This window comes from Dryobates pubescens, chromosome 21 (genome assembly GCF_014839835.1).
Source record: "Dryobates pubescens isolate bDryPub1 chromosome 21, bDryPub1.pri, whole genome shotgun sequence".
Lineage (NCBI taxonomy): Eukaryota > Metazoa > Chordata > Aves > Piciformes > Picidae > Dryobates > Dryobates pubescens.
Window position 1 is genome coordinate 9,291,800 of NC_071632.1, and position 18,418 is coordinate 9,310,217.

The window sequence follows — 18,418 nt, forward strand, 5'->3', positions numbered from 1 at the left end:
CAAGGGGCAAGAAAGATGGTATTAGCAGCTATGCTTTGAAAGAAAGTGCTTGGGATGCCAGCTGGACATTGAGAAAACAACAAATGCATCAAGGAAAACCATTACAGGGCTGGATCGTGTAGGGTAGGGCTATATAAAAGCCAAAAACTGACCACCTACATGAATGAAATCTGGATGTAATGGAAGTTTACTCAGGATGACAAAATCTCTGTAGATGCTGCCAGAAAGGGATTAGTATTTGGCTTATCCTTCACCTGTCTTTTTTTTTCCCCTTTACTCAGCCACTCCTTAGTGTGCTAAATCAGCATTTTAGCACTAAAGCTTCTGAATAACCACCACCAAGATCTGTTGCTTTCCCACATAGTAACTCCATGTTGTAAGATCTGGCAAACATCCAGATTAAAAAAAAGGTGGGGGGAAAAAGGGAAAAAAAAAGATCTATGCAAACACAAGGAAAATTTTTTTCACTGTGAGGGTGATGGAACACTGGAACAGGCTGCCCAGGAGGTTTGTGGAGTCTTCCTCTCTGGAGCTGTTCAAGACCCACCTGGATGCAGTGCTGTGTGATCTGCTCTAGGTGATCCTGCTTTGGCAGGGGGGCTGGACTGTGTGATCTTTTGAGGTTCCTTCCAACCCCTAATGTTCTGTGATTCTGTGAAAAAAGCTTTTACTAACCATTCTGAAAAATTGATGAAACCTCTCTCATGTATCCTGGGTCCAGCATGGGAAATGAGCTTGATGCAGATATGACTCTGAGGAGATGGAGAAAAAGGCATGAATTGCACCACGACCAATGCATGTGCATACATGTGCACACACACTCCACTCCCTTCACTTAGGGCAGCTCTCCAGCTAATGAAGATTCCTTAACTTGACTGCATACAAGGCACACATCCATTTATGGGAAGATTTGAAGTCGGGATGGTGAGACTGTGTGAGGTCAGCAGAAACTTCATATAAAATGTCGATTTTGAAGCACAGTTGTCCCACCCTCTCACTCCCTGTGAATGGTTTGTTTGTCATCGCCAGAGAAATCTCTTCAGCACACAACTTGAAAGAAGTACTTTGAGCTGAGCAATTCCAAACTGGGCTTCAAAAGTCAGCTCTGTTCTGCATATCTTGTGTGGTGTCACCAACACTCTATGTCAGAACTGAGATAATTCTGTGGACAGAAGGACTAGCAAAAGGTTTGGATTCCTCTCCCCTGGCATGATTTCTGTAGAGCTTATAAAATCTATATTTGCCAATAGATTTCAGATATGATTTTGAGTATAAACATGTTCCAGATTTGTTGGGTAAAGAGCTGAGTCTATAAACAGAATGACACACAAAATACAGACAGATTTTAACAGTCACTCTGTGTGTGTAGTGACTGAAAAACACCACTTCCTTCACCAGCCACAGACCCTGGCATTTTTTGATGCACAAACAGGATGAAAAGACCTAGCCAGGTATAAATTTTGGAACAGCACCAGTGGGAGGCAAGCCCCACACATCTTACTGATTCTGTCTTTGATTTTCATTGGCTGATAGAAGCGTGACAAACTGGGCCAGTTAGCCACAGGAATTAGTAAACAGGAAGGAAGGGAACATGCTAACACTGCTCAAGCAAGCTTTTGAGGTCCTTCCCGAAGAAATCAAATAGCCCTTCCCAGACACCAATACCTTTTGAGCTTTAGGTTTTGAAGAAACATATGAGAAGATGAGATTTTAATTGCTACATTTAGGGGCTTTTTATTCCTTTGATAACTACAGATTCAGATTCAGAAAAATGCATTCATTTAGACTTTTTCCCCAGGGTCCTGATGAACTACTCTTAATCACAGTGGAGGCAAAAGTACCACCCAAGACTCCATAAGCTCCATCAAAGGCTGGGTTTTTTTAATCACTGAAAATAAGATCTTGCTCAATCACCTGCACAATCTCAAGACAGAAGCTCTCAAAAGCCTTTAGCTTTGAATTAGTCTGACACTATTAGAAATCATTAAATATGATCTTGGTGACTGGGAACAAACTAGAGGTTTTTCTGGGTTTCATGCATTGCCAGTTAATATTAATCAGTTAATAAGTAAAAATAAGACTGTTTTTTAGAATTATTTGTTATTTTTTTGTCAAGAAGAATTTAATGTGTATCTGCAGATGCATCCTCAAAGTATGTTTCATCCTTCTGGTTCACATCAAAGCCTAGACTTGACAGGGACAGGAGATGAAACCCACATCAGATTGTTTGCTGGAGTGAAAAAAGGCTTTAGACTTTGATAACTGAATGAGAGCTTCAGATAATCTAGCTGGACTCCAATTGTATCTTAGGCTGCTACACTACATCCACCAAGTTGCTAATCTCCATATTTTACTTAGTTATTGAGCTCCTCGAGCTGAGCTGAGAAGGCACAGTCTGTTGGTAAAAACTTTACAATGTATTTGAATAAGCTGTCTGCAGCATAAAATCTTGCTACTTTTAATTATGCTTTTTCCGCTGTCCTGCAACAATGCCAGACCTCATAAATCATCTTAATAGCCTTTATTTACAGAGTGTGTTACAAGCAACAAATAATTCTGTTTGAGGTACACTGCATCTGGCAGATTAATCACTCTTTTGTCCTACAAATTGACCTACAAATTTGGAATGTATTTTACCTGGAAGGTAACTTAAACTCTCAGAAGCCATGGGCTGTCTTTTGTCAGACTGCAAATTAAAATGAGAAGAGTGCTTTTGGTTGCATTAGGAACACTGAATGTCAATAACAGAACACTGAATGTCAACAACTACTGTCAATGAATGAATCTCAGAATTCTTTATAGGACAGAAGGAAGTGGCTTTAGTTTGCTTTGCCACAAACACCTGGGTTACTGATTTATTCAAATATGCCATATTCTTTTAAGACCAAATCAAGATCACTTTTAGTCTGCTGAAACAATTTTGATGGTTAATGACATTGTTATCCAGGTACAGCTTCACTGAGAGGCCCAGGTTTGCCAATTCCCTTTGCTTGGCATGGTTTTATTGCTGGAGATGTAAAAGAGCTGGAAATCATTTACAGAGGTTTATTGCACAGATCATAAATGAGAAGAAACATGGTTAGTAAATCACCAAACACAAACTTCTGTGATAAATTCCTTCTAAGTAAGACACATTGATCCTTGCTGAGAAACTTCACCAAACTTATTTGTCAGATAAATAAGATGTATTTGATTTATAGGGTCATTCTAGGCTTAAACTCCAAACAGAAAGATTCACTTTTTATGACAACTGATACATATTTTTTTTTCTTATTATGGTACTTTAAAAGTTTTTTATCGTAAGGGATAAAACAAAACAAAACAAGCTGCAGATATTTCAAAACAACTTAGAAGACAGTAAATATGCTTCCACTTGGTAAAGGAGGAGTGTTCTGTAATTGCAACAAAATGGGAAATCTACCAGGAATGTTTGGTCTCTGCTCTGCTTTCGAGAAAGTGACACCACATCTTTAAACACAAGTCCTCAAGGCTGCTGGTTTGAGTTGCTATGGCCAGCAGAGATAACATACTGCCCTCTTTGAACACACTGAGTGCTTGTGTCAGACTCCAGGTAGGTCAGCTGAAAGAATGGGTGCTGAGTATTTTGAACAGCAGATCAGAGAAGAGAAGAGAAACTTCATGACAAGAGTTGCTGAAATGGATCTGAGAGCAAGCTCAATCAGTTCAGCAGAGCTCATTTGGTAAGGGATCCCACAGCCAGCAGGAGAGACACCATCAGCCAGTTCTTCTGTGAGCTTGCATAGAACCAACAACTTCCAGCAGGAAGTTCATGCATGCTTACATTTGTCTGTTTCAACATGGTTAAGATGAGTCATTAGCTATGCATGTGTCTGGTGTCTTTGAGGAGTGTTTGCTGCTTTAAAAACTGAAAAGGTAAGCAAGCCCAAGCACCTAATTTCTTGAGAACCGCCTCATTGTGAGGTTTCTTCCTTTCTGGAGATGTTCTTATTCTGGGTGCCTAAAAAAGAGGACCCTGGAAACTACTGACCTGCGAGCCTCACCAATGTGCCTGGGAAGATCACGGGGCAGATCCTCCTGGAAGCTATACTTGAACACATGGAGGACAGGCAGGTGATTCAATACAGCCAGGCTTCACCAAGGGCAGGTCCTGCCTGACCAACCTAGTGGCTTCCTATGGTGGTGTAACTATATCACTGGACAAGGGAAGACCAGCAGATGCCATCTATCAGGACTTTTGTAAAGCCTTTGACATAGTCTCCCACAAAATCCTTCTCTCTAAGATGGAGAGATATGGATTTGATGGGTGGACTCTCCAGTGCATAAGGAATTAGTTGGATGATCACATCCAAAGGGTAGTGGTCAACAGCTTGAAGTCCAGATGGAGAGGGGTGACAAGTGGTGTCCCTCAGGGGTCTGTACTGGTACCGGTGTTGTTCAATATCTTTGCCAATGATATTGACAGCAAGATTGACAGGACCCTCAGCAAATCCACAGATGATATGAGTGGTGTGGTTGATAAGTCTGAAGGACGGGATGGGTGGCATCCAGGCTGACCTGGACAGGCTGGAGAGGTGGGCTGAGGAGAATTTAATGAAGTTCAATAAGGCAAAGTGCAAGGTCCTGCACCTAGGTCGGGGCAATCCTAGATATCAATACAGGCTGAGAGACGATGAAATTGAGAGCAGCCCTGCAGTAAGGGACTCGGGGGTGTTTGGTGGATGAGAAGGCGGACACAAGCCAACTATGTGTACTTGCAGCCTAGGCCAATGGCACCCTGGGCTGCATCAAAAGTAGCCTAGTAATATTTATTAAGAATAAAGTACCTTCTTATTAACTTCAAGGCTATTTGGAGAATTTCCAGTACAAATCATGACTGTCAGAAAGCAGACTTAACTTAGGCAAGCTGTGTTTGTACTTTGGCCCAGTTTGGAAGGTCATTCCTGGATGCAAGAGGTACAGCTGGCAAACTCATGAGACTCTTGAGATCACATCTCTGATCAGCATGGTTTACTTGATATTTTTAGTCTAGATGTAGTCCCTGCTATTTTGATTGACTAGAATTAGAGCTCCCTGTAATAAATAAATAAAACTTGCAACAAGCCAAGCTTAAAAGAAAAATACTGTGCAGACTCTTTTAAATTGGGATGAAAGAGTGGGGAGAACCTCCCATCACCGGAGGTGACACCAGAATCACAGAGTATCAGGGGCTGGAAGGAACCTCGAGAGATCATCTAGACCAACCCTCCTGTCACAGCAGGATCACCGATACCAGAAGTTGTTCCCTGATCCCACTCGCCCAAACTCTCTGCTCCCCAGCTCCGGAAGCAACAAAGCTCATGGGCACTTCGTAAAGTACTGAGTTCTCCGACGTCTGCAAACACCTTCCAGCACTGCCCATCAGCGCAGCCCGGGACCGCTGCTGCCAGCCCGGGACCGCTGCTGCCAGCCCGAGGGTGCTCGGCGGCTCCCTGCCAAGGCGGCTGGGCGAGGTGTCGTCTCCCCTTGCTGCACGGCAGCCGAGGTTAACCAGAGCTGTGTGTCCTCACACCTGCTCCGAACAGAAGGGGAGCGGGGGACTGTGCCAGGTAAGGCGAGGAGAGGACAGGTGGCAACCCCTCGGAGGAGCCCCGGCCACAACTACAGCCTCTCCCCGAAGCCACCTGGCGCCTGCGCCCTGCGGTGCTCGCGGGGGCCGAGCCCGGGCAGAGCTGCGCCTGCGCAGCAGCTCCCAGCTGAGGGGCGGGGAGCGGCGCTGCGGAGGGTGACGTCACCCCCCTGCCCCGCCGGCAGCGCCGCCTCTGCCCGGCGCGAGAGGGCCGGGAGTTGCCGGCTGCAGGCGCCACCATGGCTGCCATATTGGGGAGGAAGTGAGAACGGGAGGCGGCGGCGGCGGCCAGGAAGGAGCCCTTCCCTTTTCCCTTCTGCTTGAGCGGACGCAGGGCTTCCCGGTCAGCGGCGGCAACGGCGGCTTGCGAGACCTCCCGGAGCGGGCGGTGTAGAGGCAGCGGCAGGTGGCGGCGGAGCTGAGCGCCCCGGAGGCGGCTTTGGCCTAAGATGGCGGACCCGGCGGAGTGTAACATCAAAGTGATGTGTCGCTTCAGGCCCCTCAACGAGTCCGAAGTGACCCGCGGCGACAAGTACATCGCTAAGTTTCAGGGCGACGACACCGTCGTCATCGCGGTAAGGGGCCGCCCCGGACGGGAAAGGCGGGGGAAGCGCTTCGGGGGGAATAGGGGTGTCAGGGGTCGGCGGGGTCAAATACCGTGGGGATGGGCGCGGTGTGAGGCGAGAGGGCAGGGCTGAGGCGCTCGGGAGCGCCCGCGGGCGGGGACGCCTCGGGAAGAGGGGGGTGGCCTTTTTGGGGTGGCGGGGGGAAGGGGAGGAGGGCAGGCAGAGCTGTGGACGATGTCGGTTAGTCTGTGTGGCCGGGCAATGAACAAGGAGCTGGCGGGGGCAGAGGTCCCCGAGCAGTGGGTTGCAGGGACACGTCGGCGGCGGCAGGTCCCGAAAGCTTTGACAAAGGCTCTATCTAGCGAAAGGCTTGCGACTTGGGGCGTAGCATGAGCTTTCATTGCCGAGCCCGAGCCACAGGGCACACTTCAGTGTGTCCAGGGAAAACGCGTGAATTACGAGGTGGAAAGTAACAAACGAGTCCTGCAGTGTGTCCCCCGGCCAGGATGTCTCTGAGTGATGAGTTTGATCACTGAACACACACTTGAAATGCATTCATTGGGAGCTACCATCGAAGTAATTGTCCTTAAAGAAGTTTTTGGGGGAAGAAAAGGCAGAACAACAGTGCAGGCTCTGGTTTGTTGCTGCTTGCTATAAACCAGTCTCTGCTAACAAATTTTTAAAGAAATATAACTAAAACGCAACACCAACAAACAGCATAAAGAGACCATTTGGCCTTTGACATGTTTGTAAATGTGTTTTAACTGAAGTCACCTTGCAAAGTCTGAGGCCTGTTACAAAACAATCTGGACGTGACGGGGAAAGATAATCCTTTTTGTTCAGTGTGTAATTTAGCTACAACGTGGAGCTGGAATATAAAATGAAAACACGGTGGTTTATTGCCTGGTTTCGTTGGACACACTTTATGCCTAACGTTTGTTTTGGTTTTACTAAGTAGTAATTTGTGTTTTCATATAAATACTCTATAGAGGCAGTTCTGGTTCTGCATTGCTGAAAGTAACTTAGGTGTCAGTTACTGTCTGTCTTTGGGTTTGGTTTTTTATATTCTGTTTCTTGAGGCTACCAAGAAAGTGTTTTATATTCTTTTTCTTGAGGGTTCTTTGTATGGTATCTGAAGCTGAAGGAGGTGATTTAATAAAATACTTCTTTTAGTATGAGTTCCTAAATGCTCTAGTCTGTTAGTATTTGTCAATACAATATGAAGTTTTATGGGTCTGGAGCTACAAGAATGAAAGCATGCTTGTGAAATGAAGTAATTTGGGTTAATTTCAGTTGGCAAGTTAGCATCTTGGACTACATCTCTTCTTGCTAAGGTTGTACAGGTAAACTCTCAGTAAGGAACCAAACCTGGAAAACGAGAAATCTTAACTAGAGCAAATGGTCTCGCTTAATCAGTCAATACCCATTCATTGTGGCACTACATACTCTGTTTAAAATCAGTGATTAAATTTAGAAACCTTGGTGGGTTTTGACTTTTTGAAAAATAAAATTTCCACATCTTTCAGCAGTTCTACTGTAAAGGAAAACTTACAGTGTTTAAATACTTTTAAAGTATGCTAACTACTGTATTGGAGTAGAACATTGGTGGCATGCTCTTGAGGGATCATGTGGGGCTTTCTGGTCAGGGTTAATATTTAGTGTTGCAACTGTACTTGGTTGCTTTCTGCATTGGTAAAACTGACCAAAACAAAACACAAAAATAAATTAATCCTTCAATGATCCTAGGTTCAGGACTTGCTGTGTCTGGGAAAAATGCTTCCCAAATTACTAGATAGGGTAGCAGGGACAGTATTTGTGTTCTGTTACACAAAATCCTAATAACGGATTGATACACTGGGTGTTTGGGGTTTTTTTTGTAATGGCAAATATATGACATGATAGATGTTCTGAAAGTTATGGCTTGATCCTCTGAACTGTTCAAACAATTACTTGAACTTGGTTTGGGTTTTTGCTTTTTATTTTTTTAATAAGCTGACTTGAGGTTTTCACAAAGTTCTCAACCTTCCATCTGGAGGCAGGAGCCAGCCACCTCTTCTGTGGGAGGATAGTAGCAGAACACTCCATCTTTTGAAACAGTTTCTAGAAACCTTCCTCATTATGCCTTATGTTTGGTTACTTTTAGCTGTTTGGTTTCTGACTTTATTGCTACATGTCACATTGACTACCTGTTGAGAGGTAGTAATTGAGCCACTTTTTTGTTTCATTTTGTTAATAGCTGCTTTCCTCAGCTGGTTGAAGGACTTACACCTCTGCGTGCGCTCGGGTCTGTGCTGAAATAGTAAAGGCTCCTTTAATAGTTGGGAGTTGCCTGTAATGATAGATGGGAGGTGAAAACCAGGAGGCGGTGGAAGCAGAGCTTATACTAGACTGCAGATTTGACTTCTCTGTGGAAGAGAGGAGGGAGGGAAATCAGTGATTGCAACCAAACCCTCTTTCCTTGACTTCTCTGTCATTCTGAGCTATCTGTCCTCCTTTCTCTTCCTGGCTCCCATGTAATTGCTGGCATGATTGGTTTTCTGGACAAGTGAGTTGTTTTCATTTGTGTTAGATAAAATACTTGTTTCATTTGTATCCAGTGTGTGACTGCTATTTGAGGGGACATAGGGTATTGGTCTGTTTGAAAGAGCAGACTTTGAAGAAGTGTTGTCCTTCCACAGGACAAAACTTTTTAACTAGTAAAGAGCTTTTAAATTATTAAAGATTGCTTGTTTTGATTTTATTTTCTAATGGCTCTTCCTGTTAATTAAATATAATGGTTCTGTTAAAACAGATAATAGGGTAACTTGTTATGAGTATATGACTTTTATGTTAATGTACCTGTATACAAAAATTGAAAATGATTTGCTCATGAATTTTGGGCTTTTGAATAAGATGAGGAATAGCAAGCTTATAATACAGTTGTTCATCCTATATTTTTTAAATGTGAAACTGCTTGCAACTGAGTAACTTTGTAGTTCTGCATAACACACTATGCTGGTTTTTAAAAAAAACCCCTATTTCTATACCTAGCCCTAATGGAAAGGTAAATTGCTGAATGTAGTGACACTGGAGGATTTTGAACTGAAGCCTAAGCTGAAAACAGTGCTGTCAGATGACTGGAGTGATGAGGTGTTTTGGGCATTCACACAAATGAATGCTAACCTTCAGCTGTCCAGATGTTTCTAGTAATGATTGCAGTATATTCCTTATTTCTGGGGCCTTTAAGAAAGTATTGTGGCTACTTGCTTGTATCTTCGTATTTGGTTGGAGTGCTATTTTTTTTGTGAGTGTGTAAGTGTAACCTCTGTGATCCTGGAAAGATCTTGAGACATTTATTTTTCATTACCTTTTAAACTAGTATTTGGTAGGAAATGAGAGCAATGCTAGGTTTAAGCTAAGGTTAGAATCGGGGTAATGAAGATCACTTGCTATTACTACAGGTTTTGTCTGCAGAGTATTCAAAAGGAGAAGGTAATTCATGTGTGTTGCTGAAAGCAAAGTCAGTACTTTTCTGTATAAGTGCAAAAAGCAAGGTGCATTCTTTAGCTTTTGTCTTGGCTAGTGTGAAGGAAAACATTAAGTTATAAACACACAAATAAAAATGCTTATGTCTACAATGCAACTTTAAATCCGAATCAAAAATAGCAATCTCTAACTGAAACAGTAGTATTGTTTAATGTTGCTGCCTAATTTTTTGTTTTTTACTTCATTCCATGAAATGGATAATAAATACATTTTTCAGATGATACTGGTTTAACAGAAAGCAAATATTCTAGCTTATAGTAATGTGAAAAGGGAGAGCTGTGTTCCCTGGCTGCTGTACTACTTGCTTAGAAACACCTCAATCATCTCATGTTTGTTCTGAAATTCAATGGCCATTTTTATGCCAGCAGTGTTTGCTTTTCTCCTTAGAAGAAACTTCTTGCTAAAACAAAGCTTGGCTGGAACTCTTGTTCCAAAATTCCTCTCTGTTTTGATGCTTGTTTCTAGTTACAGTTTTTAAAAATAAAATTACGTGTTACAGTCCTACTGTATCAATAAATAATTGCTGTATAAGTTGGCATGAGTTGCAGTATTTGCACAGAAAGAAGAAAAATAGAGCTGAGATCCACTAACTGTCCTGCATCAGCTGCACTATTGTATGCATAGAGCTAGGATGAAAAGAAAATATTTTCCTAAAAATAAAATCCTGGTTTGCAACACTGGCTTTTCACTCCTTTGCAGTGATGGACTCTTAGGTGTGTCCAAGCAGCAACTCCTTAGCTTAGTAACAGGAAGAACTGAGTCAGGTGTTTGACATCATACTTTCCAGAAATTAATTGGTGTGGGATTTTTCATTTGAAGTATTTTGTGTTGGGAAGAACAGTTTTTATTAAAGATGCAGAACTTAAGAGAAGCTCAAGGCTCTTACTTTAACCTCTCAGCAAGAATACACTAAGCTAGCCATGGGAGTGTGTAACACTGTTTAAGTGTCCATTCTAGCACAACCAGTGAAGAGCATCTGAGTTTGTTGTGGTAGAAAAATACACTACTGATTTTTCAAGTACATTTTCACTTCTGACTTTGCTTCTGGTATTAATGAATAAAAAATAATGTGAACTCAGGCAACCTTAAAAGTAACCAGTTCTGTAGTTTATGGAAAGTTACAACAGTAAAAAGAAGATTAAAAATTATATATTTTTTGGAAGATAACCATAAGTATTTCTCAGGCATTTGAGGTAAGATCACAGAATCACAAAATGGTAGGGCTTGGAAGGGATCTTTGGAGACAGAGTCCATCGCCCCACCAGAGCAGGATTGCTTACGACAGGCCGCACAGGAACATGTCCAGGCAGGCTTTGAAAGTCTCCAAAGAAGGAGACTTCTTTGGAGTGCCTCTCTGGGCAGCCTGTTCTAGAACTGTCGCCCTTACAGTAAAGAAGTTTCTTCGGCTGAGGTGGAACTTCCTGTGTTACAGTTTGCATCCATCGTCCCTTGTCCTGTTACAGGGTACCAGTGAAAATAGACTGGCCTCTGCTTCTTGACACCTGCGCTTAATGTGTTTATAAACATTGTTTGAAGATTTCTGTCTAGTTGTGATTGCAGAAAAACAACTCGTGCATGCTCCAAATCTTCTATCATTCAGACAGGTTGAGCATCCGTTTGTAGAAGGATTGTGGGTAGCTACTCTAAAGGTTAACTGCTGAACTGTGTACTTAACATAAACCCTTTATTGAGATCCAGTTTAACTCCTGCTAAATCATGTTGGCAGATGCACTTTTTTGAGGGCTATGAGAGCACTTGCAACATTTTTACTGTGGGACCACATCCTTTCAGTACAAGCAACTATGTGAGCTGAAGTTGTCTTGTAGTTAATTACTGACAAAACAAATGCAGAGTGAATGGAGTTGAATTCTCTCTTTGGAGAGAAGAGGTCAGAAGCTCAGTTTGCTTGGTATTTTGTGTGTTGCTTATAGGTTGTAGGCATTAAATTTCCTTAGGATTTGAGCAACACTCGCTGTAAAATTCTGGAGCATGTCAAAACAGCATCATATTACAGCAGTGACACTGCTACTACCACTGTCATGGACACCATGTGGTAATGTTACTTGGACCTTTTGTGTTTTCAGTTCATCATAATATCTGATTGTTTATCACTTAGGGAAGAAAAGGCATCTGGTATAGGAAAAAAAATCTGACACTTTAATCTTTCTTGATTAATCTCTTAAAGGTAATGAGGAGGCTTTCTAGGGCAGGGTAATCTGTGTAATGCTGTTTTAGCTTTGTTTACAGCAGAAAGTAGACTGTAAAGAGAAGTGATAAGACATAGCATCACAGATGCCAAAGATGTGAAGCTATACTGAGTGGGAGGAATTTGTATTCTTAAAACATAATTATTGTGGAACCTGCTTGGCTAAACCAACTTGGTTAGGTACTGATTCAAGAGTGATGGAGTCAGGACACACCTCTATTGTAGGTTTTCATGAGTGTGATAAATGTACCATGGTCGCTGAGGGGAGGGATTTTTGCATGCTTTGAGATTGTATCGTGGCTTCATCCAGGAACATATAATACTGAGGACACGTAAACAAATATTCCACTTTCCAGCTGAAAGGGATGGGGAAATGACAAGTGGTATAAATAGGACCTTTCATGAAGATTCATCTGGCTGGAATTGTTTTGTGTATACATAGGCAGTTGTTAACCTGAAGGAAATTGGAATTTGTCACATGTCTTAGCAGCTTTCAGTCTATAAATAAGATACATTAAGGGGTTTATTACCCAAGTAAAATCATTGAATCTTGGTTTTTTGTTCTTACTAAAGACATTTATCATGCTGCTATTCTTTATGTTAATGTTTTGCAAAACAAGAGGCTAAGTATGTGAGATACTGTAATTTGTCTCTTCTCTTACCAACGCATTTGAATGGCAGTTGGAGGGTAGATAGTCTAAAAGTGTTCTGAGTATGTAGATTAATCAAATTAGTAAACATAATTTTCCTTCAATTTAATAGTTCAATTTGGTCAACCTTTGCATGCAGAATAATAAAAACAAAATGAAAACCAAACAAAAGCCTCCAAAACCAACCCCAAATCCCTATAAATGTTGTTTAAAATTCAGAAGAGAGCTTTTTCAGAGCCTGCTGCAAATACCTGTAGCTTGCAGAGTGCTTGTGGACTAGTGCAGGTTGTGCCAACAGTTGTTCTTAAACAAGGTATCTTCCTTCACAGGAAACTAGACCTGAGGCTGGGTGTGTGTGTGTGTGTTTTTTAACTTGGATTTCTTTGGCATCAGAAATATTCTGTAGTAATATATAAATACACGATAACGTATATGTACAAATACACAGATCGCTAATGCTGTACAGACTTTGCGGTGACCTTGGACACTATCACTTTTCTCACTATATTTTTCCAATATGCAATATTAAATATGATCCTCCAAAATGATATATTTCAGTGCATAAAACATGCACTTGAGCACAAAACAGATTTGATTAATGTTTTGTGATGAAGGTGACTTGCAGTGTGTAGAGTAGCTGACTGATGTTTGTCAAGTTGGAGGCTTTTTGACTTAATGTGTACTCAGTCTTCCTTTTCTTAGCTCAGGGTTACTTGAAACTTGTTAGTTGTTTGTCTTCTGATGTATGTAATAGCCTCAATTCTACTTCTAGAACATAGGAATTTGAGGTGTATTTGAAGCTAAAATGAGTAATGGAGGCTTGAGATTTCCCTGCTGTGAAACAAGCACTCTGACAATCTTCAGCACCTTAGGGATGGTTTCTGCCTACTGAGTCTTGTGGTTTCTTGAGCATGTTTACACAGTGAAGGCTGTAATTATTTTTTCCAAGAGGGAGCTCATCTGTCTGAATTCAAGGCCTCTCAGCAGACAGATCTGTGTTGACTCTCAAAAGCTTTGTTAGGTGTTATACTAGGCATTAGTGAAAGATAAATGGAAGGTCGGCCTGAGGAAGGGAATGTGGTGGGTGGGTGAAAGATCGAAGCTATACTTGTCTCTGCCAGGGAGGTGGTTCCAGAGTATGCTTGAGGGAAGATGATAATGAATTAAATATAGGCTAAATGGAGCACTTAACAGTTGCAGTGAGTTAGCAATGATAACTGACCTAGGACCCTTGTAAACCTTGCCTGTCTACTTGGCTGCCTACTAAGTCAAGCTCTGAAAATGCTATAAAAATTTGAACTTAAGATGACCATAATAGTTCATATCCTAATGGTTTGTTAGCTGCTTAGAATCACATTTTAAATGTCTCAAAACCCAACATTTCTTACAGGAAGCTATGTCAGACCTTCCTCTTACAGTGCCTTCCAAAATGAGTTGTCTGTGAAAAGGTTCTCTTCCTCCAAAGTGTACTTTTGCTTCTGCTTATGGAGCTTTCTTTTAAAGATATCATGGGTGGGGAAATAGTTTCTGTGCTGATTATAGGTGATCTAAATATTTCTTTTTGGTTTGCAGTTTTTACCAAGGTAGCTACTCTGTGTGATGTGGTGCAAACCGTTTAATAATTTGCATTTAGCAGGAGTAAACCTGGTACCAGAGCAGGAGAGGATAAGGGGTTCTCAGGTGTATGGGCTAGGCATTGGCTTACCTTGTAAATAAAGTAAAATGAGATCATGTGGCAGAGTAGTTTTGGAGAACTATTTAGATTGCCCTCTGAGCCCAAATATATTTAATTCAAGGCCTTACTTGTAGGCAAGCATGTGAAGATTTAGGCAACACTATATAAGCTGATTTCCTCTCTACAGTCTTCAAGTGCTTAAAATAAAAGGTTGCCCTGAGACAATACAGTTTACTTCTAAACTAAAGAAGTAAACACCTTCCAACTCTGCTTCCAGCACCTGTTTTTTTTAATAGCTTTTCTGTCTTATTTTTTTTTTTGTTTTCCAGTCCAAGCCATATATATTTGACCGTGTATTCCAGTCGAACACATCACAGGAACAAGTATACAATGACTGTGCTAAAAAGATTGTCAAAGGTAAGCTGGAATAGCAGCTTTAACCATAAGGAAATCTGTCTAGATTCTGGTGTTGAAAACAGATATTTTTATGCTCCCTTCTACCCTCTGAACGTTTCTTAAGAGCCAACATGGATCATAGTAGTACAAAATCACCCTGTAGCTGAGCTGATAAATTGTCAATGCTTAACCTGCTCTTTCAGCTGGTTGTAACATTTGATAACATTTACCTGTCATGTTTCGTGGGGGTTTGCTTTGAATTGATTGGGGTGGATTGTTTTTCTTTTTTTTCATCTTCTCTGCAAGAGATTGTTTGAAACAATTAGTCAGAAATGAGTTGAAATAACTCCTATGAATAGGCTTGGTTGTTTTTTACCCCCTCAAACTTACTGGTGAAGACATCTTAAATTGCTTTGGAGGAATTGGCCCCCCCACTGATCTCTGGGAAACACCACTTGTGAGTGGCCACCAACTGGATTTAACTCCATTCACCACAGCTCTTTGGGTCCAGGGTGTGCATTTGCTTCAAACCTGAATTGTCAGAACTGGCCTAGTAACTTCAGAAAATCAATTCTTCTCTCAAAGAAGGTTGTACCAGCCTGACTTGTTGTAGTAAGCAATTAGCTGGTTTCCTGAAAATAAAATTGATTAATTTCTTGAGATCAGTAGTAAGTTGTAAGTGATATAACTTTTAAAACAAGTTTAACAAAGCACTGTCAGAAACCCCTGAAATACTATTAGTGACAAGACGGGTAAATGTAGGGGTTCTCCAGTCGTTAGAGAAGTCTCTACAGCCAGGCTCTTGTATCAATTTCCATTTTGTTCCTGACCTTGAAGTCCTGATTTTTCTGTTTTCAGAAACAGATGCTTCTAATACCGTAAATGTCTAAAACACAGTCAATAATGGCTTAATGCATTAAAAGGGCTGGGGAGGAGCACTCTCGCTCCCCACCAGCTCTAGCACAGAGCTTGCTCTGAATGACTTAGCTTGCTGAACATTTTAGGAACTGCCAGCTTGCATTCCATTTACTTTGACTTTCCTTTAGGAGAAGGAAATGAACCCTAATGAAAATACTCTTTCCTTTTAGATGTACTCGAGGGATACAACGGTACAATATTTGCTTATGGGCAAACATCGTCTGGGAAGACACACACTATGGAAGTAAGAAACCTAAAAAAATTTTCTTCTTAATATCATTGTCATCTCTCTTCATCACAAGAGTCCTATCTTTCTAGAAATAAGATGTCTACTTGTTTTAATTTTGTAATTTTAGCTTTCTTTCCCTTGCCATTGTGACATTTTGATGTCAAGAATGCGCTTTTAGGACTGAGAATGGCAATGACTATATTTTTTTCAGTCCTCAGTAGCAGGATGAGAAACACAAGAATAATGGTTAACAGAGTATTTTCACTTCTAGTAGTTTGGGAGATTTCTGAGCCTGCTCTTTTCACTCCTGGCAAATACTTTTAGCTAAATCCTTTGTCAGATTTTTAAAACTAATTTATCTTTTAACTATTTGTTTTACCTTTCCGTACTATTTGTGAAGTTGAACTCAGCAGGAAGATTTCATTTGATTGTTTCTTTTCTAATAGGGGAAGCTTCATGACCCAGATGGAATGGGTATTATTCCAAGAATAGTGCAAGATATTTTTAATTATATTTACTCTATGGATGAGAACCTTGAGTTTCATATTAAGGTAAACTTTTCTTTATTGTTACTTATTTAATCTATATTAAAACTGGAAGTAGTCTGTGGTGAAATGGATGTTTATCTGGTTCTAATGCTTATAACTTGGAAAATTTAAATGTGAGTTATTTCTGAAATAACTGACTCTTTACAAAGAAGAATTAGTTAACACTTTAATTTTGTTTCTATTAAACATTAATGGTAGCTATTCTGAAACCTATGGCAGTGCTGATAGTGTTTGAAGCTTTTGATCAAAATAGTTTCTTCTTAAAGGCATATTTTTGTTCATCCTTAATTACTTAAGCTAGATGTGGTATTATGTGGGTGGTCATAATAATCATGCTGGATCCTTCTGATCAAAATGCAAAGTGTTTTTTGCTTTCTCATGCTGTATCTTCATTGCCCTTTTCACTTTTAGGTGTCATATTTTGAAATATACTTGGATAAAATAAGGGACCTTTTGGATGGTAAGCCTTTTTATTTGTATTGAGCATAAAAAAATAAGTTGTTCTGGAGAGAATAAAAAAACACAAACAAACAAACGCCAGCAAAACCCCAAACAAACGTCAAAACCGACCAACAAACAAAACCCAACAAAAAATCCCAAGAACAACAAAACCTTATCATGATACCAAGATAGGTAATAACCTATACTTGATAAGGGCACATCAAACTGGGAAAGCATGGGGTTATTCCATATAATGTTACCAAAGCTGCAGTAGAGGTTGTTCCCTGTATATGAAGCTTTTATGAAATCTTGCTAGAGAAATAACATCTGAATGAGATGCCCAGTGCATGAAGCTCTTTCATTTTGCAAAGAAATTGTCTGTACCTTAGCTTTGGAACTTTTTCTCTTCCAGTTTCTAAGACCAATCTTTCTGTTCATGAGGACAAAAATAGAGTTCCCTATGTAAAGGTGAGCATTGATCTGACGTGATTTAATCTTGCACTCCTTTAAGTGTGTGCCACTTCTATTTGGCTTCTTGGTGTGATACTTTATTTTGCTTTTCAAAAGGGTTGCACAGAGCGTTTTGTATGTAGTCCAGAAGAGGTTATGGATACTATAGATGAAGGAAAATCAAACCGACATGTAGCAGTTACAAGTAAGTGTTATCTTTTGTCTCCTTTCAGTGCTCTGTTGATTTGCTTTGATTTGCCTTAAAAAGTGGCAAAAGCAAAAATAGCGAGGTAAATCATTTTTGAAAGGATCTAGCATAAGCAGCTTCAGCAGGTCTTTCAGAAACAAGTGTTTCAATTCATTATTTGTTAGGTGTTGCTTGGGTTGAAAGAAGAAAGTGATCAATGAAGAGCTCTGAATCACTGAAGAAAAAGGTGTAGTTCTACAGCAGGAATAGTCCAAAATCCCAGTCTAAGGAATTAATTTTGGTTAACCTATGGATCTATAAATAAGGCACCATGGCTTGTCTGCAGTTGGCCATTCCATTGCACTTCCTGAGAAAAGTTAATCAGAATATGTTTTCAAACATGCTGCAGTAAATCTGCAGCATCCCAGTGCCACAGGATTTTTGGCCTGTGGCATGCCATATGGCATGGAGCCATGTCAAAAATCTCTGAATTCCCATGAGAAGCAGGGTTAGGAAGTGATGGTGAATAGGGGGAAAAAAAGGGCAAGGAAAGATGGCGTGCATGTAGAAGATTGCTTCAGTTCTAGCGCAACTGAAGTGACTGTCAGAAATCTCTGAGAGCTAGTTTGAGGGGGAGTTTCACAATCTACCTGTTTGGTTCTTTTTTCAGGAAAAGAACATAGTCATTAAGGAATTTTTTAATTATTATTAAGAATCAAAAATGAAAATATGATGTTACTTTTAAGGAACAACTCACTCTTGCATTTCTGCTTCATTGCTCCTAGGTAGTAAGTGGGGACCAGACTAAGTAACAGAGATACAGCAGAAATTTGGACAGGCTGTTACTCTATGTTGAGTTGCTGCTGTGGCATCAGTAAACCAGTCCTTTTAGACATGTGATGGATTTTTTATTAAAAAGGAGAGGGGGACAGCTGTTCTCATTCAGGTTGCTGTCAACTCAAATTTTATTAATGAATTAAAATCCTTGTTTAAATTTAGTAAGTCTTGCTTACTCCACACGCTTCACAGTAGAGGAGGCA

General features: G+C 40.7%; 1 protein-coding gene across 2 annotated transcripts in view; it reads left to right on the forward strand.

Moving 5' to 3' along the window:
* The first annotated feature begins 5,756 nt into the window (after positions 1-5,756).
* The window catches only part of KIF5B (kinesin family member 5B), a 28,423-nt gene continuing 15,761 nt past the window's right edge, over positions 5,757-18,418 (forward strand). The window contains exons 1-7 of one of the 2 annotated variants that reach the window (XM_054171342.1): positions 5,757-6,162; positions 14,539-14,626; positions 15,694-15,767; positions 16,199-16,303; positions 16,712-16,760; positions 17,154-17,209; positions 17,309-17,396. In XM_054171342.1, the coding sequence (XP_054027317.1) occupies positions 6,037-6,162; positions 14,539-14,626; positions 15,694-15,767; positions 16,199-16,303; positions 16,712-16,760; positions 17,154-17,209; positions 17,309-17,396 (586 nt within the window). In that variant the 5' untranslated portion in view covers positions 5,757-6,036. The remainder of the gene's footprint in view (positions 6,163-14,538; positions 14,627-15,693; positions 15,768-16,198; positions 16,304-16,711; positions 16,761-17,153; positions 17,210-17,308; positions 17,397-18,418) is intronic. The other variant, XM_054171341.1, reaches the window with a different exon arrangement.